The 26,772-nt window shown below is 46.8% G+C and overlaps 1 protein-coding gene across 6 annotated transcripts in view; it reads left to right on the top strand.

Moving 5' to 3' along the window:
* The window catches only part of BTBD11 (BTB domain containing 11), a 192,181-nt gene that overhangs the window by 114,659 nt on the left and 50,750 nt on the right, over positions 1 to 26,772 (top strand). For all 6 annotated transcript variants that reach the window (XM_030040965.2, XM_041129618.1, XM_030040964.2 and 3 more), the window contains exons 3-4: positions 1,912 to 2,116; positions 14,298 to 14,450. In XM_030040965.2, coding sequence (XP_029896825.1) covers positions 1,912 to 2,116; positions 14,298 to 14,450 — 358 coding nt within the window. The remainder of the gene's footprint in view (positions 1 to 1,911; positions 2,117 to 14,297; positions 14,451 to 26,772) is intronic.

Raw genomic sequence — 26,772 nt, 5'->3', positions numbered from 1 at the left:
AGTTAAATTGACCCATGCTAGGCTTGGCTTTGCACGTCTGCTGTGACAGAGTGGGCTGAGTGAAGGGGGTCCCAAACTTTCCTGCTGCTTCTGGTTGCCTGCAGATAATTTTGTGCAGGACGGGGGAGTCATCTCAGAGGCACATCTGTTTCTGCTGTGGACCTGATCCTATAGGCTTTCTGCATGCACGGCTTCTCTCAGAAATTATGAGCATGCAGGGCTGCAAGATTGGTCCTATCATGACAATTTCCTGGCAGAGGGAAAAGACAGAAACTATTTTAAAATGAAAGCTTTGAATCAGAGGAATATTGCAGAGTGCAGCAAAAAATTGTGTCAAAACCCTGAAATCATGGACTCGGCAGTTTTCTCATGCCAGCGGTTTTCTTCTCTTCATGGTTTTAAGGCTGTGTTTTTGGAGGACTGGGCTGAGCATTTTTCAATGAGACGTTTCTGTTCTCCCTGGTGCACATTATCGCAGCAGCAGCATCATTTTCTGTGCGAGTCAGGCTGGAGAGAGGTGATGTGCTGTGATGCGTTCACAGGGGTGGGACTTTGCAGAAAAAACCTGTAGCTCTGCCTCGCACACAGTCAAAATGGTTCTCCTTTAAGTTTGCTCAGGAGTTCATTATTCAGCCTTCTCCCCCCACCCCGATTTGGTTTTACGTTCCTACCTAGGTGTATATTTCCAACTTTTCCTTCCAAGTTTCAGTGCTCAGTGGTCACTTGGGAAAAGCTCTTCTTAACGCTGGAAAATTATGTCCTCTTTTCCCCGTCACTCGTTTTTGTATAGCTTAAGAATGACCCAAAGGGCTCTTGCTCAGATTTTCATTTAAAACAAACCATCTGATTTGATCCAAGATCATTATTTCCCCCCAAAGCACTCTCAGAGTGATTTGAACATGTGAAAACAGGCACTTTATAACCACAGTTGTTTCCCTGCCTTTGATAGAGTGGTCACTAGTCAACAAACGTAAAATTCACTGCCTCGGAGGGAGATGCTTTAGTTAATTAGTTACAATCAGTACCGTGCTAAGAGACTCAATGCTGCTTGCCTGTATATTTGCCTGCTAATCTCGCTTGCTGGCTTTGCTGATCCCAGTCTGCATATTGCAGCTGGTTTCCCCTGCCTGCCCTGCGGGGAAGCGCCCAGAACCACGTCGGCGCAGGGGAGACGACGAGCATCCTTCTCTTGGGCCGTTCTCCGTGCTTTGCAAACCTGAGGGGCTGGGTGAGCCTACTTCACAGGTTTTCTTCTTCTGCTGACATGAAGTTTTCCAGGCCCAGCCTGGGCTTACAAATTGTAATTTTGGTTGCACGTTTCTGATATTGTCTTTTAGCAATTTTTTTCCCCCTTTTTTCTTCACCTGTGTGTCCCTTTCCATGCTCCTGCGGAGCTCTGTGTGTTACCTGACTGCCTCCTTCCTCCTTGCAAGGGGCTGGATTTCCCTGCCACTCTCTAACCAGGGGCATGCAGCTTTTGGTGCCACTCTGCATCGTCCCTGCTGGTCATTTTTGGGGGCTGTGGGGTTTTGGCAGCCTCCAAAGACTGCCTGTAGGTAGCTGTGACCCTGGCACCGGCGTACCGGCTCTTCTGGTGGTGCTGAGATGGGCCAGCCTGACACTGCAGAAACCGTATTTGCAGAAATACACACCATATTTGCAGAAATACGTCTCCTGCAGGCCTTCAGGGGCTTGTCTGCAGCCTGGGTATGTCACACCACGCCACGTAAACCCCCGGGCAAAGTCCAGCCTGGTGATGAGCAATGCACAGGATCCTGTTCTACCCTTTACCGTTTGCATATGTGAGGTTAAATGGAAGGGAAAATCAACGCCGCGTGTCTTTCGGTTGGAAAACTCAGGGGAGAGGCAGCTGAAAAGCCTGGCATTCACCCAGCTTTTGCTTTTTTCCAGGCGACCTGGTGTCTCGAGCGATGCACCACCTCCAGCCCCTCAACGCCAAGCAGCACGGGAACGGGACGCCGATGCACCAGAAGCAGGGATCGCTCTACTGGGAGCCGGAGGCTCTGTACACCCTCTGCTACTTCATGCACTGTCCGCAGATGGAGTGGGAAAACCCCAACGTGGAGCCATCAAAAGTCACGCTGCAGACCGAGAGGTAAGAGCCGCTGCACGGTGCTTAAAGTCGTGGTGAAGACGTTTCGTTAATAAATCAGCCTGGCTGGCTAATTGCTAATTACAGCTTGCGCGTGAGAGGCTGTGGAGCAGTCTGGTTTGGTTTAGGATCACCTCTTTGAAATGCGTTTCTCTCGCAGAAGCGCTGCGTGGCTGACCCAATATATATCAAAAGTGACACCCAGTGGCTACATACAGCAAATTGGTTCCAGATGTGCACTCGGGAGAGATTTCCTTTTCCTTTTGTTGTTGCTCAGCTATTCTGTGTTTTGGAAAAGAAAATGAGAACTTCTATTTCTGGCCTAGCAGGTTTGGGTTTAAATGTGTTTTTTCTGCGCATTAATAGGGCTCGACAGCTGTGATTGGGGAAGTGGAAAATGAATAGAGTAGTGTGTAGAAAGGAGAGGTCGTTAAAGACGCTGGGCTCCAGCCGTGCCGAGTACCCGGGTGCAGGAGTAACCTCCGGGCTGCCCCGGCCGGGGACGTGGCAGGCTCCGGCTGTGCTGCCGTCGTCCCCGCTCCGGGGATGGCCAGGGCAGGGGACACACGCCTGAGGACCCGTCCTGGCTCAGGATCTGCCGTAAGGTGAGGAGGAGACGTCCCCGAAGCCGACGATGGGGTTACCAAATGCCAGCAGGCAGGCAGGGTGCCCAACGCAGGGCAGCTCTGCACCCGGGCACTGCAGAAAGCAACCGGGACAGCTCGCTGGCCAAGAAAATAAAGTCATCTCCTGTCAAAAGCCCAGCAAACCCGCTAGTAACACAAGCCTCCGCTTGTGTGCTGATGCACACTGTGCCATTTCCCTGCTCCGCTTCTCACCAGCCCTAAACCAGGCTTCCCCAGTACGGAGACGAGAGGAGCGGCTGGTGCTTGGAGAACACTGGGTATTCATTTTTAGGATGGGTATCGCGGTGATGCGAAATGCAAGCTGCTTTTTCAAGCTGGGCTCCACATTTACATCCCAATGTCTGTGTCGCGCTGTACGTGTGAGCCAAACTCGTCTGCACGTGTGCCCCGAGAGCCGCGCGTACGGGGCTTGGTTATTGTTTCAGTATAAGTTCTGCATCTCAAAAGCAGCATTTGAGAATGTCATCGTATGTGTAATAGTAAATGGTATATAATATGATATCTTCATTGAATTACTTTTATATCGATTCACAGAAAAGCATACAAGATAAAACTCTGGCATTAAAGATGTTACTGGGAATTTTGCCATTTGCTTTTGGATGGCATTTTGTTTCTTTTCAAGTTTGGGTCGCTCCGTGAGCATGTTTGTCGCTTTTTGCGCTATTGTTTCCAAAGTATGAAAAAAACCAGAAGGGAAACGACAAGAATGCAGAATTTTCTAATTTTTCTAAGTTATTTTTAATCTCATGATTTGTCAACCAGCCTTGTTATTGCGGAAGGCCTAACTTGTGTCCCAGAGTGTTTAGTATGCACAAAAAAATAACCAAAATTAGAAGATACCCTCACCTGATCTGTAGTCCCCATCTGTGGGAGTAATGCCACTGGAACCAATGGGAGTATAAAAGTGGATAACGCTGAGGCTCTGGTTTTGTAAGATTTCTGCAGACTTCCCTGTGGAAAGTGAAGAGGGCAGGAATATTTGAAAAATCACTTTTAGCATTTGCTTTAATAGGTTTTCCTTTCTCTGAGGTCACCTTAATACATGTTCTCTTCGTTAGAGCACTTGAAACGCTGATTATTTAAAGCAATTGTTCTTCTTTGCTTTATTTTGAATACTCCATCTGGCAAGATGTCTTCCTCTGGCAGGGCAGTTTAACAACTGCGGTGTGTGGTTAGGGCCAGAGCAAGTACTCGGTGTTATTGCCAAGAGCTTGTGGTCACTTTTGGAAGGAGCAGATACTCCTCCTGTTGCCTAATCAAACATGCGTTAGTACTTAGTGCCGGAGTGGGAGTGATGCGAGGGTAAGCGTGAGCCCAGATATTTCCGTGGAGTTGCGCTCTGAAGCTTCATCAGCTGGATGCAACCATCCTGTGCTGCCCGGAGAAGAGATCCGTGAAGCTGACTTCTCCTTAGTCCTCTGAGGAGCATTCCTACCTATTTCCCATCTTTTTTTTTTTTTACATGCAAGCATGCTTTGTGGTCCATGATTTATTTCTGGTGGTTTCAGTTTCCACGATGGGTTTTTGTGCGTTGTGGGGGAGTGGGTTTGTTAAACATGACGTTTTTACACGCAGAATGTTTGCAAACTTTGTGCCGTATCTACGTGCCATATTGCCTCTCTTCTTCTCCAGCTGTGGCAATTGCTTTTATGTTGGAAGAAGCCCAGAAGGAAGCAAGGAGGTTCAGGCGTCTTTCCCCATCTTTGGCCTCTCCGAGTCCCTGCTGGTGCAGAGAAGGCAGGACCTATGTGGATCTGGCTGTAGGCAGCATTTCCATGAAACCAGGGTTGTCCTTGGCTCATGTAAAGCCAACTTGGCTACTGTCTTGGCCTCCACCTCCCTGACCGTGCGTGCCCAGGGTGCAGAGGGTTGCGGGATGCTGCCGGTGAGTTCCCCCGGCACTTGCAGGGCTTGGCGGCCCCGTGAGAGCTGCTCCCGTCCTTCCCACCCGTCTCCAGCCCACCTGCATTTCGGCTTTGGACCGGCTCGAGTTAGGGATCTGCAGGGGCTGGATATGGGAGGGAAGCCGGGACGGTGGCGGTCCTGCCTGACTTAGCACTTTCCAGCACAGAAAGTGTACCTCCCTCAAAGTCTTGGGGGATGCGTAAAATGGGATATTTACCTTTGAATAAATCCGGTGCTTCGTTTCTAGGGAGCGTTTCTCTGTGTTTGCTCTTCATGGAGGTAAAGAAACGAGAATGCGGTGTGTTTTTAATAGTGTTTGCCTTTACGTAAAATAAAAGGAAAAAAATCATTATACAGCGAAGCTTTTGCTGGGTTGGGGCTGCTTTCATGGGAAGGGAAGGAGCTGGAAAGTGGCCAGGATTGCTCAGAAAACCTGGAAAAGATTCCCCACTTCCTAAATGCCAACAAACCCAACCGTAAGATGGATGTGTGACCCCCTCCCACCCCAAATTCATATTCTGCTTTCAGTCTGGTCACTCGGATTTTTTGGCTGTCTTGTTGGCACCAACACAAGCTGGTCCTGCTGGGGTGGCTTACCTAATGACCCCGGGTGCCATGTAGGCAGCTATTTTGGCAGGCATGGATGTACTGGGAGGGAGTGGGGTGGACCTGTTTGTGGGATCCCCCTTCCATAATGCACCCAGCCGGGACATGATGGAGACATTTGTCTTGTGCCGGGTGTTGCCTGCGAAAGCAGTGGTCCTCCGGTGCCTCCACCTGCAGGTGGCTGTGGATTATTTAGGTTTGTTCATTCTTTTGCTTTCCCGGGAATTAAAAAAAAAAAGGGAAGAAATTGTAGATGAGGCCACTGTTACGAAGATTTCTTTCTTGCTTGCTGCTTCTGGTTTAAGAAAAGGATCTCTCCTGTGGTTCTGTTTTGCTTCTCAGCCTCTATAACACTTCCAAAATTATTGCAAGTAATTTCTTAAGCACCGGAAAGCGCAGAATCTGTAGTTGCAGATTTGTGTGATGGTTTTTTCCTTAAGTGGTTCCTTACCCACTTTTATCCACAGCTGTCTTGACAAAGTCCTCATTACTTCCTAACTCTCCATGTTCCCCATTAACAACTCATTGAGAAGCTGCGGCTCAGCAGCTCAGCCCATCCAGAACCACCCATTAATTCTGCTCACAGGCAGCAAAATTCCTTCTCCAGCGCTTCCTCTGCTGCTCTGCCTTGGAGGAGCATTAACTCCCTGTACCGCCCAGCAGCCTTTAGCTTTTCCCTCGAGTCGTAATTGAGTCGGTGGATACGTGTCTGGTTTTAACCTTCTTTTCACTTTTCCTTCACTGCTTTTCCCTGTATGTGGAGCAATCCCTTAGGAAACTCCCATGGGCTATCGCTCGCGTTTTATTTTTCTGCCTGCCTTGCACGCGTGCGTGGACGCACACACAAAAATATACACGTCCCCTGCACGTGCACACATGTGCAAATTGTAGCCTGTAGTCGTTAGTGATTAATAGAAAGGGTTTGGGTTATCATCTGAATTTTGCTTCATGCTTCGGATAGTTATTAGTGTACCTGGCTAATTAACGTGGTGCAGCCCCCTTAATGAGACGTGTTCCACTGCTATAAAATAACTTGAAGTCTTTCAAAGCACTTTGGTAACTGGTAAAGCCATGTCTGTAGTACAGATTATACCCGTAGAACAATTTCAGTAAGAAGATAACTAGGGAAATGTGTCCCTGATTTAATTTATTATGTGGTACAAACTGCACGGGTAGGGCTGTCTCCAGCAAAGGCCAGCAGAGAGTGGAGGGAATGATGGGGAATGCTGATGAAGAAGAGGTAAAGTGCTAGCACTGGGAGTGTGGAAGTCCTGCTGGGAAACCGGAATGAATCTTGCACCGTATATCTGAAGAAGGGATTACACATGCTTGATGTGCCAGTATGGCATAGCCCTGTATAACCCTATATATTTTTATCCACTATTCAGTTGAAAACCTCACATGGTAAAACCGTGGCCTTGCTGAACTCAAAGTTCGGCACCAGGGTTGATTTGACTGGGAACCACTGAAAAGAAATCCAGATCCATCCTTACATAAATCCTCTAGATTTGCATCTTAAATATCAAACTTCCCACTTTTTAAAAATCCCTTCAGAAATGGTATTGGCAGCTGCCTGCAGCATGTGAGATTGCCCGTGTTACAAGAAATAGTTCAGGCAGTATTTGTAGCTCGGCTGTCAGTCGGTATATCCTTGCTGGGCTGGAGCTGTATTCTACACCTAATTCATCAAGCTAGCCTTATGCTGTCCGTGGGATGGCTATAGGATTTTTTTAAATAGAGAAAATTACGTGCAGCCCTGCGAGAACAGCGTGTTACCCAGGCTGTTCTGCGCCGCTCTCCCAACGCTGGCGTCTCTTCAGGGATTTATGCCACAGCCAGTCGTGTCAAATCTGATGTCAAAACTGCCTGTGAAGTATTTCCCTGTTGTGGTTGCTGGCCGAATCACTGCTTTGACTCGGTTGCCTTTCAAGTCTTGGCCGTTAATGTTTTTAATGCAGGAGAGGCAACGGGGATGATGCGTTCGAGCACTGGATGCAAATTTAAAAAACATGACTTGCAGATACCCTTGTGCGGACTCTGGAGCGCGGATGTCTTGGTACACAAAAACATAAGGGTAAGCCCTCCCTCTGCCGAAGCGGGTCTCGCTGAGGCTTGTGTGAGAGCGAGGAGAACTATTGACCCTTCAGCCTGAACAAAATGCAGAATTGGCTTTTTCGGAGGCTGGTTACTTGGGTCACCCTTAGCTGGGCTTCTGGGGTGTCGGAGGAGCTGCCTAGCGTGGACTCGCGTGGGGCATCGGTCAGCATTGCTGGGTCCCTGGGCAGGAGCGGAGCTGGCAGCCTTCTGAAGGCATCAGAAAGTATTTCCTGGCACTGAAGGCAAGTAGTTTATGATGTAAATACAAAAGAGGAGTTTTTCAGCTTGGAAACCCATCCGAAAAGTATGCTAAATATAGGAAAAAACATGCTTTTCTATCCCAATAACACTAAAAACGGACTAGCATTGCATATATGGATTCATCATACGTTCTAAATGAAAACTGTCAGAACTGAGAATGTTTTTCAGTTTGTATATAGGGATTTTCTTTAAAAACCACCCATGAAAACCTAAACATGAACCCAAACAAATGAAAAGACCTTTCCATAATGTTAAAGTTGCTGACTCATATCTGCAAGCAGAAACTTCTCCCTACCTGTGTCTAGATAGGCTTTTCCTTGCAAAAGTACAGCTCAGAAGCGCTGTTAACTCTAAAACTGCAAAAGCAGTCAGTAAAACAGCAGTGACCTGCGTGTAGCACTTTGGCTGGTGTTGCCACGCAGGTTTGCAGTCACCACTCCTTTGCTGGAGTGAGTGAAGAAACTAAACACCTACCGCAACAGCATCCTCCGCAAGAGTTAAAGGATCCTGCAAAGAAATCATCCAATAATTGAACAATACAAAAGGTGTTTAAGTTAACGAAAGGTCAGGTCTATACAGCTGTGCACACTTCACAGCTGGTGAAGCTGAGGGAGGGACAGCACGAGGCGGCTGTGGGAATTCACACCTGAATGGGATTAGTCCTCGGGAATTTCTCCATTCCCGTTGTGACCCAGACCATCAAGGCAGTCCTCTCCATAGCGGTTGATTTTAATACATACAGCGAGCGTGTTCCTGTGGTGGGGCAAGGGCTCGGCATCAGAAGAGCGATGTGAAGTGCCCCTGGAAATAGAGAGGCTGCTGTGCTGCACTTGAAACAACCATTTTTTTCTTTGAGCACTGTGATTATTAGGGGAAATCTCTTAGGCGCACTTGATGAGCTCCTTGACCTGGAGCACGCCGCAGGCTCTGCTATGAACAAGGGGCTGGTGGCCTGTCCGGGCTTCGTGAGCCACCGCGGCGGAGGAGGGCTGAGCCCGGGTAAGGAGCGGTCCAAGGTGATGAGCGTGCCGTCAGGAAGGTGGTTTAAGTCTGCACGCCAGAGGAGGTGACAGGCGAGAATCCCTTGTTTGGGACTCTCATCGCCTGGCAAAAATGATTAGGGAGTCAGCCGCCGGAGGAGAGCTTGGGAAGAGTCACCTGTCCTGGTTTCGGCTGGGATGGAGTTAATTTTCTTCCTAGTAGCTGGTATAGTGTTATGTTTTGGGTTCAGTAGGAGAAGAATGTTGATAACACACTGATGTTTTCAGTTGCTGCTAAGTAGTGTTTAGACTAAGTCACGGATTTTTCAGCTTCTCGTGCCCAGCCAGCAAGAAGAATGGAGGGGCACGAGGAGTTTGGAGGGGACACAGCCAGGACAGCTGACCCAGACTGGCCAAAGGGGTATTCCATACCATAGGCCATCATGCCCAGTATATAAACTGGGGGGAGTTGGCCTGGGGGGATCACTGCTCGGGAACTAACTGGGCATCGGTCGGCAAGTGGTGAGCTATTGCATTGTGTATCACTTGTATATTCCAATCCTTTTATTATTATTATTGTCATTTTATTATTGTTGCTATTATTGGTATTAGTTTCTTCCTTTCTGTTCTATTGAACTGTTCTCATCTCAACCCACGAGTTTTACTTCCCCCCCCCCCCCCCCCCTTCTCTCCCATTGCACTGGGAGTGAGCAAGCGGCTGCGTGGTGCTTAGTTGCCGGCTGGGGTTAAACCACGACATCACCCCAATGGTGGGAACTGGGAGGAGAGAGTGAGACATGACACCGCTTTCCTGGCAGGGCGGTGCTGCCAAAAAGATGGATTACTCTCTGCAAGGGAGAGGGAGCGACTGGGGAGAGGAAGAACTGCTTAAGCTGCTGAGAAATCAAGAAGAGAGCGGGTGTGTGTGGCAGCCCTCCTCTTGAAGGACTGGGCGGCAAGGTGGACCGTGAAGTCATGGTTGGTGGGCAGCAGGGGGTCTGCGCCCTACAAAGGTGGTAGGGACAGAGGAAAACCAGGGCAAGGGGTTATTGGGAGCTGGGATTTGTAGGAGTGCTGGCCCCAGTGCTTTGCAATTCCAGCGTTGCAGCAGGGGGTGTCCAAAAAGGAGCTTCATCGGTCTTCTCGCAGACCTACGCAAAAATAATGCAGCATCCTATTGTGTTTTACAGTGCACATTTCTCATGCTCTTCTATCCAATGATTCTTCCTGTTTATATATAAGTATACTGCCACTGATAACAATAATAATACTAATACTAATAATAATGAAAAATCCTGAGCTATTGCAGATGCGTGACGGGACTTTTAATATCTCTGTATGCCAGCAAGCCGAGGAGGGAAATGGTGGGCAGCCCAGGACTGCTGCGCACGTCTCGGGTGGAGTGTGGGTTTGGGGCAAAAAGCGGCACAATTGGAGCAGGTCATACCTTACCTTTAGGCCCCCCCAATAACATTTGCTTTCCTGATGAGCCAGTTTGTAATTCAAAGCACCCCAGAGACATCAACCCTGCAAAAACCAAGAGAGTTTTGAGGTCCGATTGGGTGCGGAGGGGTCGTTGGCCCCGCTCCGGTAGGGAAGGTGCTGGGGAGAGGCGTGGGTGGGTGCTGGCGGGGAGCTGCCACGTGTGGGGACGATGCGGAGAAGGACGTGTGATATCCAGGACGGGAGAGGAAGGCGAGCGGTCGTCCCTCGCGAGGGGATGCCGGCTGGGTATCGCCTGCAGATGTCTGCAAGGCACAGGAGCTTGCGGGTCCCCGAGCAGTCCCAAAATAGCTGTGAGAGGGGAGTGGGGCGGCAGGAGGGAACGGGGAGGGATGCTGTGCGGGAGGAGGAATCGGGGATGTGAGGGTTTGTGGGGCGGTGATAATTCCCTTTTCTGTTCGAGTAGGGACCCGGGGAGGGCACGCTCCAAGAGGAGCGTGACCGGGGGACAGTGCCCACAAGGGTCCAGCCCTTTGGGGATCCGCTTTTTGTTGTCCTCCCCTATTCCTTCCCCACCTCCCGGCTCTTTTGCGTGGAACGGCGATGGCTCTGTGCAGAAACCTTTCCCTGCCTCTTGATCTGAGATGTTTTTCCCCTTAGGTGACAGTTCAGGAAAATACAAGCCTGTACTGAAAACCACCTTTTGGGGGATGTTACTTAAGCTCATGCTTAACTTTGAACCGCAGTGAATTAAAGAGGACGGGAGCACGCGTTTGAAGTTAAGCGCAGGTACAGAGATGGGCTGGAGGAGGAGGTCAGAGCACTCACTGACCTGCACCCCGGTAAGGTGCTTCTGCAGCCGTCGAGCTGCTCCTGACTTTCCATCTCCTTCCAGTCAAGCCCAGCACATTCCTACCATGGTTAGATTAATTTAATTAAGGCGTGTGCTTCCAAAGCATAGAGCTAGGTGACTTATCTGCTACGTGTCTGCTCTGGAACACAAAAGTACCGAACTCTCCTAGTTGTTACCTGCCTTTGTGCCAGAGATAAATATGCCAGTGACATAATGCATTCGCCTAACCCGTTTTCACACGGTGTCATTTGAAAAGTGAAATATTTCTTGCTGATGTCACATTGTCTTGTGGGTTGTCACACCCCTATAACTTTGTGTTCCGCTTTCTTCTTTGGCACACAAACAGTATTTAAAATAAAAAAAAAAAATCCCCTTCACGTGGTCCATAGACTCTTGAAGGGTATTTTTAACCTATTGCACTCAGCCATATTTGGTTCTCCTCTCAAAATACAAATTCCCTGACATGCTTAGATACACAGTGATGATTTCTTTTGCCTTGGAAAAAGGAATGTAATATATTGTGAGTGAACTCCAATGTCCTGATGTAGGGACTGAAATTGGTCTTTAGAGAAAATCCCACTGCTTCCGCAGAACACTGATTCTCTTCCCCTTGGGGATTTATTGCACCAAATAGCCACGTTCATTTCTATTTCTCTGTTGAAGTTTGCAAGACCAGGAAAGTAAAAAAAAAAAAGCAATTTTATAGCGCAATTATCACAGTTCCTGTAAATAATTTTATTTGCTCTGCTCCTTATTGTGGTGGGGCAGATTTTGTGCTGGCTGAGTTTCTGACCTGCACAAGAAGAGGAGAAAGGATGAACCCCTGAGTCCCCCGTTGAGCCACGGCCCTCTGCTTATCTGTTTGCCCAGCAGATGTTATAGGAAGGCTCCGTACAAGCCTGTCTTCATTTCTGTGGTCCAGACCACATGCAAACCATAACCTAGAACTGAGTTTCCCTTGAACTGTTTTCCCAGCACCAGGTTTTGTGGGTAACTATATGCACCTCTACACTTCCAGTGTGATTTGCAGCTCCCTTTCCGCTGTTTGCTCAGCAAGTGTTAAAAACAACTCCCACCGATCACTTGTCCCCAGCTCCTTAACGCTGCGAGAGAGGGTCCCTTCTGCTCCGAGGACACGTGTCGCAGGAGCAGACACGCTCTTGCTTTTCCCCTCTCCCTCCTCTGACTGCTGCCACCGTCTCGACAAATGAGCTGGAGTATGGAAATCGTTTTACGGGAGCTGCGGGAGATTTTCTGTCCTGATCTGGCTCCTTGGGTGGCCGCGGCAGGTCTGGGGAGAGCAAAAAGCCTTGGAAACAAATGCAGCCTGGTCTTGAGGTGACAGCGATGTGTTTGAATAGAATAATGATGAAAGTGGCAAGTCGGCCAAATATGTCATATTTCAAAAAGACGTTGTTCATTTAAGCGCCCGTGAGATTTGGGAACCCGGCGTCCTAGGGAAGGTTGGTGGCCTCAGGGCTTCTCTGTCCTTCGGCACTTTTGAAATATCTCATCCCTCCTCGAGAATATTAATATCAGAGCTATGTAAAGTCAAGTCTTCAAAAGAGAAATAAATGGCATAAAGAGCTATAAATAGGAAAAGGATATTCCAGAATCAACATCTTCTTAAATAATTTTTCTCAGGCTAGATCCTTCTGGGGTAAAGTTACATGTTTAAAATGTAAAGTACTTGCCTGCTGGGCACCTAATCCAGACTCCCCCCCCCCCCCCCCCCCCCCCCCCCCCCGCCCCCATGAAGAGGGACCGCAGAAGGAAAGGCAAGTAATGGAGAGCAATATTGAATGAAAAGGAACAGGAGAAGAGAAGGGAGCAAAAGCAGGGGATGATGCTGCAGCAATAGGAATCTTTCCAATATTAGAATGATATGCTGAGGTAATAAATGGAGGGAATATACAGTTAAAGAGGAGGGGAAAGGGAGCCACATAGGAAATGAGACAAAAGAAAAAGGTTCAGCAGAAGAAGGTAAGAGCAGGTTAGTTACAGACATTCCTTGAGGACAGTAGTCGTTTACAAGTTTCGTATCTTTTTTTCCTTTTTTCTTTTTTTTTTTTTTTTTGGTTGTTAATATTATAGCAATCTCTGTTAACATCCCGTAGCCATGGTATTTACTTTACAGTGTGGATGAAACAGCCTCACTCTGTCTAAATAGTTTTCAGCAGTCCTGTTTAAACACAGGACTTTCGGCACAGTTTTCAAGTAGCTCTTGGAGAGATTTATTATTTTTTAATGATTTTACAGTTTTTTAGAATTCTGTAGTATAGTTTTATAAAGAGGGATTTCTTCTACCCTTCCTCATCCCCTCCCCACACAGGCTTTGTCTCCTGTGTACAGCTGCGGAGGAGACACCATTTTGGACGCGGCAGCTAGGTGACGAAGCAGCCGCAAAGACCTGTTGAGGACAGGAGGGCAGTTGCTGCAGCTTGCATTGCTCTGCGGGTTTTGTCTACCTTGATCTAACAGGCAGTGACCTTCCAAGGTGTTCAGCTGCGGATATTTTATTATTTTTATCTCCAAACTAGGACTCGAAGCTATGATTCTCATTTAAGGTTTGGCATTTATCTCTTGGTCCCCAAATAATTTTTAGCATAGATGGGGAAAACTGTATGCTTCGTCTAAGGCTTGGGCAGCTCTTGCTAGGACGTGGGGCTGTCCAGGTCTTGTGGAGTGAAGGACCACGTCTCCGATAGCGTCCACACTTTGCTCAAGCTGGGGCTGTGGCCCAGAGTCCCACCATCCACTTTGGGTAGGCAGTTTTGTGTATTTTTTGCTCAAGTGGCAGAACAGCTGGTACCCAAAGGTGTAGCGCTTTGGTACCGCTAGAAGTGAAACGAAACAGTCTTGAGTTCTGATGCTGCTCACGGATAACCTCCACAGTACATCTTGGCATCCTGGGGTGGGGGCATCCCCTCTCTTTGCCCTCGTTCGTTCTCCCGTCCCTCTCGCAAAGTGGCTGGGGAGCGTACCCAGCCCGGCGCGTCAGCCAGGGCAGGACGCGGTCCTCTGCCAGGCTCCTGCCCTCTTTTCGGGATATACTGTGGGAAGGATGCGGCGGGGAGGGAGGGCTTGCCCGGCGGGTGCACTGACCTCAGAGGTGCCCCATAAATGAGCGTGGCTCATAAATCTCACTCTTCAAATACTCCCGCTCTAGAGGCAGGGTGAGGCATCTTGATTTAGACCTGCTTGAAATTTGCTGAGCCAGTTTGCTCTCCCATGCTTTCGTTTCGCTTGTTCCCTTCTCTCTCTCTCTGTATAATATACATCCTCACACGTACATACACATGCACACGCACACCCCCCTGCCCTCTCTCTCTGTATACCTGTTATTTCTGACGCTAGTGTACTGTGGCATTCATGTCTGTGTGCTTTCCCAGGCCGTTCATTGTGCTGCCTCCCCTGATGGAGTGGATACGAGTTGCCGTGGCTCACGCGGGGCACCGTCGCAGTTTCTCGGTGGACAGCGATGACGTACGGCAGGCGGCGAGGCTCTTACTGCCGGGAGTTGACTGCGAACCTCGACAGTTAAAGTAAGTCCACACAAAAAATCGGCTGCTTTGTGCAAAACGTGTCTCTCTTTCCTAGTGAGAGCGAGCGAGCAGGCAGGCGGAGGGCTCTGTTGTTGCCTTGAGAGGCGCACGGATGCTCGGGCTCGTCGCTGTGTGCGTTGCAAAATCGGCTCCTGGTATTTGCTCACATCCGTGGATAAGCTGGTTGCATGGTAATGGGTGCCTGAATATCTCACAGCTGGATCGAGCCCGTAATCTGCTCGTCAGAGCTCATATGGTGGTGGTTTTTTTTCTCTTTACTATTAGGTTCTGCTTGCTAATGAGGGGCTGAAATCTTCTGCTAATTGTCTGCTTCACATTGCTTTGCTATAAAATACCGAAGTGTAATTGGCAGGGCTGCAGATATTTTTCTGGGCTTTGTTTTCAGCATTGATGCTTAAAGGGCACATTTAAACTTCTAGGTAAGACTACCTCTTGCAGTAAAATTGTATTTTTCATGCTAATGTCGGTTCAAATTAGCTGTAAATGTCAGCCTAGATAATTTGAGTTTTTCGTGTATCAGATGTGACCTTTTGGTTTTCTAATGAAGTCTTAAAGTATTTATTGCCAGGATACGTTTTTAGTGTCTGTTTTGCTGTATTATTATGTACATGTATAAAAGCATGATCTAGGGCTGCTCTGGAGTCAAGAATATATTTGGTTTTGATTTTCATACGAAAAGGCAATCTGAATCTGCCAAAGTAGAAATTACTCACTGCTATTGCTTCACAAATTTGTACATAAACCCCAATTTTCAGCAGTCTGCCTCTTCATACAGCAGTAGGTGCATTCTTTACTGCAACATAGAAAGCAGAGGAGTGATCTACATGATTAGCTGTGACAACCTGCATCGGAGCAGCTGCCTTCTATTGACTCTGGCCTTGACATGGTTTTTCACCAGAGAATATAATACTTTACTTTGAGATCTGCATAGGCTTTTCAATCTGCTCAGCTATTCAATATTTAATTGAAGAAATATGTTGAATTTCAAAAGCGAAATCTTGAGCGTTTCAGATTTCAAATCTTGGCTGTAATTGCTTCCCTTTGGTGTGACCGTCGTGGCCCTCATTTCCAGAAGTGCAGCGTTCTGTGTCCCTACTGAAACGTCAGGACTTATAGGTACTACGCACTTTCTGAAGACCTAGCACTTGGTTTTGAAAAGGCATAATTAATTTAATACCTCTTCCAGTATTTAGGTAGGATTGCAAATAAGGCAATAATGTTTCTACTCTACATCCTCTGTCTTAAAAATAAAGGTAGATACAGTTAAATATCTGTGGATTAAAAACCCACAATATACCATTCTTAAAATTGTATTTTCTCAGTGTCTCTCTCTATATAGAAAATGCTATCGACTGTTAGACAATTTTCCAGGAGTTTCAAAAATCATTTGAAGTTGGGGAGAGTTGTATTATGCTGCAGAAGAATTTATTAATTACGGGGAACAAGTCATCACTCAGGTTAAAGTTGCCACCAAGAATTAATTTCATAAAGAATAGAAGTGATTGCTGTTGTCCTGCTTGTCTTGCAAGTGGGAATGAGCCTGAAGAGCGCAGCCTGGGATTAGTCAGTTGGGAATGAAAAGAGAAATCATTCCTGAGACAAATTCTGGATTTTAGAGAGACCGAACTTTGCAATGTGCCCTTATGTGACTGCAGGGGCCTGATTCACCCACTGATGTCCCAAAATGACAATCTCCCTCTACTGTGCTAGCAGAGGTCTGCAGATGAGTGTCCGCGTAGTTTGGGGTTTATTTTAAGGTCTGTGCCTACTGCTGGTGTAATGCAGCAGGTTCTTTGCATAGCTACAAATCAGACCCCGGCTGCCTGTGATCCTGAGATCAAAGGAAGGACTGAGCTTTTCTGAAGAATAATGTGAGGCATCAGGATGTTAATTTGAAACGTTGCAGCTTGTAATTTTTTATTTGTATTCAGTGCAGACCCTCGGCACTTCTCATTTCCACTAAGCCAAGCGCCGGCCTTTCATGCCTCCCCGTTAGGGAAGGAGTGTTGCCAGCTATCAACTCCTCGGCAAGCATCAATTCCGTAAATGCAAACACTGGGAGGGGAGGAAAAATACAACAACTTTGCAGGGGATGGCTTTTCAAATAATCTGTGTGACGGATGACAGCTGAAGGATTTTGAATGCAGTTAGCTTGATATATTTTGTGACTTCTACAGAAATGGCTTAATAAGTAGAACCTTGAAACTGGTTCAATTTCTAGGCTTTTCTTAGCAGTCGTCTTTAGTACCTAAAATACAGAGACCTGAACCCAAAAGTTCCCATGGTCCCATGTGATATTGCATCATTCCACAGTGTTGATTCACAACCTGTCATTGCAAACGTATAAAGCAAAATCAGCTTCTGCGCTGGAAAAACACGCTTACAGGGAGAGGGAGAGATGGGCAGGGTCTCAAAGGCTATGAAGTTCAAGATCAGTTTGGTTAAAACCCAAATGTTCAGTTTCTTATCTGAACTACAGCGTGGAGGTCTCCCAGCAGATTCATGTTGACACTTCCCTGCACAATCACATACTCCAGCAGTAAGGTTCCCAATATGTGGCTTTGTAAATCATCTCTGCTTTCTTCCTGCCTTTCATTCTGGTACTTCCTTTCTTTCTCCCCTCTTCTGATCCTTTTTTAAAAATCCATCGCCTTAATTTCTTGCAACGTTTTCTTCTCCTGAAAGAGGAGCTGCTCTTGCTCTGGGTAGAGGAGCGAGGGAAGCTGGAGTCAGGCAGGAGCTGCCTGTCTCCTTCCTGATCTCTTTTCGTTTTACAGCAGCGGACGTGCCAGAAAGTTTCTTTCCCTTTCCCCAGCCTTGGGACATGAGCAGGGATATAAATACTCACCTTCCCCCGGGAGTGGAAGCTTTAGATAGACCAGTTGTCTCCACCTTTTGCAAGGAGGTAGGTTTCACAGATGGATTGACTGCTGGATGCATAACAGCTAGCTGGGACGGAAGCCCAAGTTGTGTCCAAAATATTCTTTGTCATAGTGGGAGACCAGACTTAAATAAAGCCTCGCCTGTACCCAGGCCCTGTTGGGCCACTTGAGGCAGCTGGATGTAGTCAGTAGAAAACCATGTGCAAAGTAGCTCTCTGCTGGCATAAATCTGGTGAAGGTGGGTGCTCTGCTCCCTGCTCTAGACCTTTTATTAATGAAGGCATCAGGGAGGAAGGTAATTTGTTGCCAAAAAGGGGCACGGTGGTAAAAACTGCGTTGACCTGCTTTTCTGCTACGATAAGGTAGCGTCACTTCTCAGTCTGTACTGGGGCTGGCTGGCTGCAAACAGAGGCCTGGTTTTGGCTGCTCCTCGTCATCGCATCTGCAAGGGGTACCTTTCCCTTTGCTCCACCTAATCACAAGAAGCTCTTTGCATGTCTTTCCTTCCTCCGTTCTGTGGGATGTCTGTTTAAAACAAAAAAAACCCCAATGTGTTAGACATGTGGTGGGGAGGATTGCTAATGGATGACTACATCTGGGAACTGGAGGCTGACGGCAGAGAAACAGAGCAAGGGAGGAGCATCCTGTATCGCTCAGCACAAAGGCTGCCGTGCTTTTTATCAGGGTCAGTGGCTTCATTTCTGGTTGCAACATATCATGGCAATCCTGGAGGATGTAAAGGTGCTGGAACAAACTGACCCGAGAAAGGTGGTAATGTCATGCCGGGGACTGTTACTTGGTCACTTCTGCACCTGACTGGATAAAGGGCTATTTTCTGGCCAGTCAGAGGTTAAAAGAAGGTTATAGTCTAGCGTGCGAGTGTGTGCGTGCGTGCGCATATTCGTCCTGCTGGCCAGAAGCAGCAAAAATTGGAAAAAAATCCACGGTCTCGGAGATGTGAGTGCAATTCCCCTCTTCAAAGGGCAATTCCCCTGTGTTATTTGAAGTATTTTCTTCTACCCTCGACATTGCCTCAGACCTCTTTGATTCCAGGTCATCCCCTACCTGGTTTCTCTGGGAAAGCTGCTTTTCCCGGGTGTTTCTGGGCCCGAGAAGGGCTCTGTGCTCTGCTGAAGGGAATCGGGTGGGCAGCGTCTTCACTCCTGCTATTTGCAGTGATGCAGGAGGAGGCATTTCAGGAGCTCCCAGCTTGCACTGTCTGAGGGTGGGATTCTGGCTCCCGAACCCCAAACATCCCAGCCAGACATCTGATCGCCAGCTTGGCTGGGGAAGGAATGCCCTGCGGGGTTGCTGACCTAGCCCACGACAAGGGACCTTCCTGGCGTCTGAATGAAGAGGGACACCGAATGCGTCCCCGTGGCACCAAGATCCTCCAGAAGCATTGCCCGTGAGGCTGAGCATTTCTCCGCGGCCATGGGGGTGTCTGGAAGCCCTCTCACGCTCGTTAGTCCCCTGACCCCTTGCCCAGCAGGTTGGGATTTGGAGGAAAAGCAGAGTTTAGTCGTCTTGAGGAGTGGTTTCTTCTTATCCGTAGGTGAAAAGGCTCGTGCCTTTCTCTTGTACGGTGGAGAAGCGAGGTTGCTCCCTGTGGCATTCATTACTGTCCACCATGGCCACACACTGGAGGCAGATGCCACACTGTGGCAGGAGGAGCCCGGGACAATTCTGTAAAGAGGTCTGAAGACCTTTTCGGCAGCTGTACCCAAAGGGCAGCGATGGGAAATGGCATTTTTTCTGTCAGCCTCCTCACGGGTAGAGTCCCACAGGGGTCTGTCTTCTTCTTGCCCCGTCCCATGTTGACATACAACCCACGGAGACCCCTTGGGCTCTGGTACCACCAGGATGCCCGCGAGAAGCATCGCAGTCCCTTGTTTGCAGCCCCTGGTTGGAGGGACGCTGGAGGACAGAGCTAGGCAGCGGGGTTTGCATGCCAACCCCGCTGGTGCGGTCAGAACCCCCCCGTTACGTCCCAGTTAAATTTAGTTGGAGGTGGCAGCATCGCTGCCGGTCAAGGCAGAGCTGGCAAGAGCAGGAGCTGGCGTGACAGAGCTTGTGCCAGAGCACAGATGGAAAGCCATAACTTGATCCCTTTTAATCGCTTGCTCATACACTTCAGCAGCATTTTGGAGTTACGGCTGAGTTCCCCAAGGGTGCTGGGCCTCACGTATAGTGAACGCAGGAAATATCCCTTTTCTCCTCTGCCTGGCTGTGTGTCTGGGTCCTATCTCTGCTCCTGACCGCGGGCATGCACGTTTTTCTCCTCTTTTCCTGGGAGGCAGAGGTGAAATTGGTATCTATAAGTGCTGGCCTTGAGGAAGCACCTGTGAGAGGTGTGCATCAGTGCCGACAGAGGCCATCACCCACGAACTTAAGTGAAAACTTTGCCTCTGTTTGCAGGAAGAAAATCCTGGGGGAAAAGGAAAAATAAATAATAGCAACAAGGTAATGAAAACGGAAAAGCAGTAATCAAAAGGAGAGCAAATTATGCAGCTTAATGCACTCAAATTGGGGTGACCAGATAACCTCAATGCCAGCAATGAGAAAGCTGCCTCACGAAATCAGAGGGTCAGAGAGAAATATTTTTGACAAAGCCCAGAGTGGTGCCATAACTCTAAGGATTAATAATAGTAATGCCCAACGTTTGAAAACGATGAAAAACGATCCGAGGAAAATTCCAGGCTGTTAGTGCAAGGCCTTCGAATGTTTTTTCAAGCAAAGACTGATTAAAGACATGTTGTTGAGGGAAAAATGGGATAAAATGTGACACAGATTTTCTAAAGATAGATCTTGCCAGACTAATCTAATAACTTTTTGATAAGATAACTGATTTTCTACCCCAAGGAAATTCAGTAGATTTCATCTATTTGGACTTGAGTGAACGATTTGATGCAGCCCATGCAGGGAGCTATTAGTTAAGGCAGAGAAGATGGGGGTTAGTAAAGGAATTGGAAAGTGAGCAGGGGCTGGCTTCAAGAGAGGTGACAAGGGCTGGGTTGGCAGTGATGGGGTTACAAGCAGAGATCTTCAGCTCTCAGTCTTAAGAACTGGTCTTTTTTAATTTTCAGAAAGGCTTTTGGCACAAATCTTAGCAGTGTGCTCATGAAGTTAAAATTTGCTGATGCCACGGTGCTGAGAGGCATTGTCCTGACTTGACAGAGGAAGTTTGGGAAATCATCCAGGAAAAAGTGGATGACCTTGAGGGCTAGGACAAAAGAACTGGGGTGAAATGCAGTTTTCCACAAATGGAAGGCAAACACATGGAGATTAATTAGAAAAATACATACTGCAGTGTATATGTAACATACACACTATATATGCAGTTTAATATATACTACATTGGGAGCTGAGTATTGAAAGGTGGTGGTAAAGACTGTAATGCAGTATTTCATCTCGGAATGATTGTAAAGCACAAAAGTGGATTTTTCCTCAGCCATGAAAAAAGCAAATGCATTTTGAGGATGCATTGGGAGAGGTATTTCCAACAGAAGCAGGAAAATATTGGTGCCTCTGTACGTGAAAGTGGTAGGAAGTGATGTGGAATCGCAAATCCTGCGTCCGGGTCAAAAAAATATTCCCCTTGGACCAGGTAGAGAGAAATGGGCTGGGGTGGTTTGAGTTTTGACAAAATGTTCTCGTGGAGGAAAGACTAGAAGAAAGGGGCTCATTCAGCTCTGAGCAAAGCGGGTGCTGAGGGAACATGTGACTATTCTCTAGAAATACATCAGGAGTAAACACCACGGGAGGAAAAATATACTATTTAAAGGGCAGTGCGGACACAGAAATATGTGAATATTAACAAGTCATGAGTAAGTTCAAACTGAAAGTGTAGATGGATCCAAGCCTTGCTACAGCATAGGACTGGGTTTATTAACGCTCCAGTCCCGTATGCTCCCGCCGCTGCCCTGTCGCCACCTCACCCGGGGCTCCGAGTTGCATTTACAGCTCTGATCCAGAAAGGTCTCTGGGCAAATGCAGTGTCTGAGTGCCTTTGAAGACCTGTCTTCAGTTGAAAATCAGTCCTAGTTTCCAATTAGCCTTGGCCTGAGAATACTTAAGTCTGCTTTTCTGTCTGGGACTATCCCTTTTAATGAAGGCTCTCTAGGAAAATAGCATTATCAACCTCAAGAGTGAAGCTTATTTAACATGAGAGCATCCTTGGCTCATTCTAGAGAGTGTTCTCAAGACTGTGGAAAGGAAAAAATACAGCAACGTAAAGACAAGACGTGTTATTTTGTTCTTTCAGAGCAGTCTATACCATTTGCCGTGTCATCTTAATACTATACCACACATATGCAATTCTAACTTGAAAGTGAAAGAGGAAGAGTTGCATTTAATGTTTTATTTATGGAAATCCTGTGCTTGTACTAGAGCACGGAAATATAAATAGACTTTAATAAATAGAGATTTGAAGGCAGAAAAAATATTTCCACTGCTCTTCGCTCTCTCTTAAAATGCGCTGGGTAAGGGGCTGAGTTTCTGGAGAGGGAGAGCGAGTGGAAAATTGCTGAGAAATTCTGCTATTTAATTAGATACAGCCGCTTTTAAGTAGGGATGGTTGGTGTTTGCCTAGCTCCTTGAATGTCCTTGTTCTTCCCACAAATTTTCACTAATCCTTTAACACCAGCCATGGCCATTGCCGTAATTAGACACAAAAATGCCAAACCAGTGAACGGTAGCAAAGAAGCTACTTGACAAAATCCAGCAGTCCCTTGGGGCAGACGGTGCCAGTGGATGAAGGAGATTTTATTACTTAAAAGGTAGAGCACAGGTTTCCCGAGGTGAATCTCAACCTCCCCTGCCAACCGGCTGCTTGAAGACAGCAGTAATAAAACCAGTCATCGAAGGGGAGGACCTTGTCCTCATGTTCTCCTTCACTTTTAGGGCAGAACACACTTGTATTTTTACAAGCTTTAGGATCCAGCCTTCTTGGGTTTTTCCCATTGCAAGCAAGTTCGTTACTGTTTCGTATGCTCTGTCTCCATATCCATTCCTGAATATAATAATTAGGATACAGATAACATATTGTCTTCCACTCATTAGTGAAGACTTATGCTATCTATTTATGTCAAAGATGAATCTCTACCCAAATTTTCCCAAATGATATGTTGGCCTTGTTCAAAATCTGAAGTCAGATTCAATTTTGAACATTGTTCCTGGCCTATATACATGGGACTGTAATATTAAGAGTGTTTTGAAATATAGATTTGGGTCTTTCACATCACTTTTTTAATGTATTTTCCAGTATCTGTAACCAATTTATTCTCAGGCCTTTGACAAGAATAAGAGGTTGGCTAATAAATATCTGGAATATTTTTATTTTCTTGTCTTAATTTGGCTCCTGATTAAAGTAAATGGAGATATGTTATGTCTGCATTAAAAAGCAGTGCTCTTCGTCACTTTGATCAACATGTTTGTGCTTATGTTTCCTTCTCTCCAAAACTGAAAATGCAAATAATTGTCTCAATATAGTATTTATATTGCAGTCCTATTAATATCAGCATTATACTCCCTTTTAAAGGACGACATTGGAAAAAAGAGTGCTCACAAATTTAAATCAAATCGTCTGCCGCTCCTGCTATTGCTGTTTGTGTCTGTAGTCTCATTGAAGAGCCCCAGGCAAGGAAACAGGACCCTTTTGTGCTACAGGCTGTGCATACCCAGATCAAAACTGTGATCCCTGACCCCAGGAAATTCAGCATTGTAAATGCATGTATATTGCTGGCTAAAATATGACTCCTTCCAGACTTCCAACCAGCTGAACTATAATTTGTGACTCGAGTCCTCATTCATATTTAGGACAGAGACAGACTGAATAAACTCCACAGAGCTAAAAAGCTGGATTTAATTAATTGATTATCATTCTTTTAATTGAAAGGGCTGGTGATCGAGTCCCAGGTGGACAAACAAAGTTTTGGTGCTTGGCTATCAGGATGATGATCTGTCCATTTCAGCGGAGGGGAACATTTGTCCTGCTGCTCATCACAGTCTGCATTCCATTTCTTTTAAATCAACTACTAGCATGCTATGCTGGCATGTATAGCTTGGGACATGATTAAGATGTTCCTATTTCTTTTCTGGTAACATTTACAGAGCGTTGGTTTTTTTTGGGGTTTTTTTTTGGTTTTGGTTTTTTTTTTTTATTGTTCACTACTGACTGTGGCAATAATCCCCTCCCAAAGAACAAATAATTAAAAAGCTATGTAATAAGAGAGCTGCTGCATCTACTAGTTAAGATGGACACACTTTGCCTTTGAATCATCCATTTTCCCAAATGTATTCAATCTATGACTAACTTACTAACGATCCACACAGACCCTATCTTAGTCAGTCTGAGTGAACATAAAAAAAACCCTTGCATTTAAACCGATGCTGTAGAAGTGCTGCATTATGTTTTCGTAATGTGAGTTTGGGAAAAGATAAAAATAATTTGCTGTGCTGCTAGGACCCATTATAAATGAAGAAGATTATCTTTGACTCCTTTCAGAGGTTTGAGTATTTTGGAGTACAATAGAGTGTCATGGTCACCATGCAGCATTTGACAGTGACCATTTGCAAATAATTAATTTTACCATGGCATTCCCCATATAGAGCCACAGTGAAGTTAATTATGTGCAGTGGCAACACTAATGATCTTGAAGATAACTGCTGTAGAAGCAATATCTGTGAGGAATTAAAAGAGGACTTGGAGAAAATTGTATTGCATTCTAAGTTAAAAAATGTGGTCACAGCTTTGCTACAAATATAAAATCAAGAAGATTTCTCAAGAAAATTTTCTAAAGGGTTTCTGATTTTCCTTTTACTTACAAAGGCAATTGTTTGCTTGATTCATGGTAGGGAGGGACCAGGTAGGCAGTTTACAGGCTGTGTGATTGAACCCCTGAATTAGAGGGGTGGATTTGCTGTTGAGCACGAGGACTGTGACCAGTGTATGTTATTAATTCAAGCATATTGCTTCTCAGTTCTGGGAGGGGGAGCATGTGTACAGCGGTGGTGGTGCCCAGCCCCACAGGTTACTAAACGGGGAAATCCAGAATGGGCTCAGTCTTTTGAGAGAGGATATCACCCTCCAAGGACGCAGGTCAGTCCTGCCTTCGTCACTGTGTCACCTCGGGGGGGGACCTCAAAGTTCCCTTGACCCAGCCAGCATCCAGGGTGGTGATGTCCTGCCACCCTGAGGCTGTCCCTAGGGAGAAGGGGGGAGAAGAGCATTGCCCCCCCCCGTGGTCTTCTGCTCCTCCCGTCAGCCTTCCCTGCCCCTTCGATGAAAAAGCGCCTTTTCTGCAGGATGAGGTCTTGGGGAAAGGACAACCCATGCGAGTGCTGGCAGCCGGTGGAATCTGGCAACGAACCAAGGTGGCCTTGGAGGGGACGTCCCACGGTCGGGCCAGTGTCAGCCTCCCGTGTGCTTGGAAAGATCACAAAGACTTTTTGGCAAAAGGGCCGTGAACTGCTGGGGAGGTTTCCAGCTCTGTTTGCGCTTACGCTGGCTTCCCTTCCTTTGCAGGCACAGTTTCACAACTCTAAAAAGTGACCCTATATATATAGCTGACTTAACTGTTCCTTGTCAACCTTCTTTTTCAAGCTTCTTCCCATCCCTTTCCCACCTCTTCATAGCTTGTCAGTGTATTCGTTGCAGTCCAAAGTGAAGAAGTCTTGAGTGAGTCAAGCCTGGGTGCCTATTCCCTTCCTCCTTTTTTGTCTTGCATCCTTTAATGTTTGTGATTGTGGATGGTGTCCGTGGTGGAGCAGCATCCCCTTATACAGTGTAATATGGAGCAGAGACCCTCTGCTCCTGTTGGAATCAACATTATGCGGTTAATGGTGTGGAGGAGGAGCAAATGCAGTGCTGTGGTGGCTTAGCGTTGACTTTTGATGGATTTGGGGTGGGGTTTTTTTGATTTTTCAGTTTTCATTTTGAAATGCGACTGCTCCATCTGTCTGCTGTACCATCTTCCCAGTTGGCTTTCTCCAGTGTTAAAAGTGATGCTGTGTTCTCCTATTCTGTACTTGTAGTTCCTGATCATTTTTGATCTGTCTCTTCACTGCTTTTTATCTGTACGTGTTAAATCTCCTTTTCCTTAACTCATTCATCTCTCTGGCTTTTCGAGATGTTCCTACGTTTTCTCTTCTGAAGCATCCTCCTGTTCCTTTCCCTTGCATCATGCTCTTGTTTTATTAAACTCCCCAGTTTGATCACTATCTGCTTTATCCACCATGATCTATGTCAAATTTTGCCATATAGTTCCCTTTGCTGTGTCCCGTAAATCGGGGCTGTAACTCACTCACGATGGGTCCTTTTTGGGTGTAAAAAGGCAGTGGGCCACTGGTAGTCGTACTAAGTTGTACTGAGTGGTTTCTTGCTTTGTGGTACTTGGTCTAGATGGCATTTTGTCAGCGCTGGTGTCCCAGGCACTCCTCTGCATCCGTGTTATTGTTGCAGTGTTTGTACAGCTGTAGCATCCCGGAGCCCTCCGACCAAGACCCTTATATCCCCAGCTGACTGAGGAGTACTAATTCGCTGATAACCCAATATCTGCGGTAATTAATGAATCCCCTTCCTCGGGTATAGTAAGCAGGTGAACTGATGTGCTTTTAGGGGACCAGAGCCAACTCACGGAGGAGTTACTTATGGAGAAGTAATTTCTGAACACCTGCCAGAGCAGAGATCTGGGCAGCCTGTACAGGATAGGTGAGATGGATCCTTGTTCCTCCTTCCTCCTTGTGTGAGTGTGCAACCCAGGTCAAAATCTGGCTTTTTTTAAAGAGGAGATCATCAACTATTGTTTTGCATGCACTGAGCTGGGCTGACGTCAGTGAAGCTCTGCCTGTTTCTGCCAGCACTGAGTTTGACCCATTTTATTCAGAGTGTATGTTATATACCTCAGTACAAATGATGAAGCAGTGACTTAATGCAGGCAGTGATTCATAGTGGCAGACACCTCTGCAGTCCTCAGAGGATGTCTAGATCTTTCTGTAGCTGCACTTTGCTGGGGAACCACCTCGTTTTCAGCCCAGAATCATCTGGAAATGGCCAGCTGCAGCTGGGAGATCCAGACTCTCCATGCACAAAAACCCCCATGACCTAACTTCTGAGCGTGCTCTATCTTTGCCATACGTTAAAGGAGGGCACAGATGATCTCTAGCATCTCATGCTATGGGGGTAACAAGTACCAAATGTTGCTGTAGCTCTTGTGTCAGAAATGTGCCATATGGTGTGAACGTGTTAAGCCACAATTGCTCCCGTGGATACCGGTGTCATTGAGCTCAGCCCTCCATATCTGTGCTGGTTTTGCCTTTTCCTTAAACTCGCTCAGAAACTACTGCAGAAAACCCAGCCTTGCTATGGGTTGCTTTCTTCATCTCTGTTTTAGGCATATTACTGGTGCAGAATCTGTTAT

The sequence above is a fragment of the Aquila chrysaetos genome, chromosome 17 (genome assembly GCF_900496995.4).
Source record: "Aquila chrysaetos chrysaetos chromosome 17, bAquChr1.4, whole genome shotgun sequence".
NCBI lineage: Eukaryota > Metazoa > Chordata > Aves > Accipitriformes > Accipitridae > Aquila > Aquila chrysaetos.
Note: the sequence above shows the minus strand (reverse complement) of the source record. Positions and strands in the feature narration are given on the sequence as shown.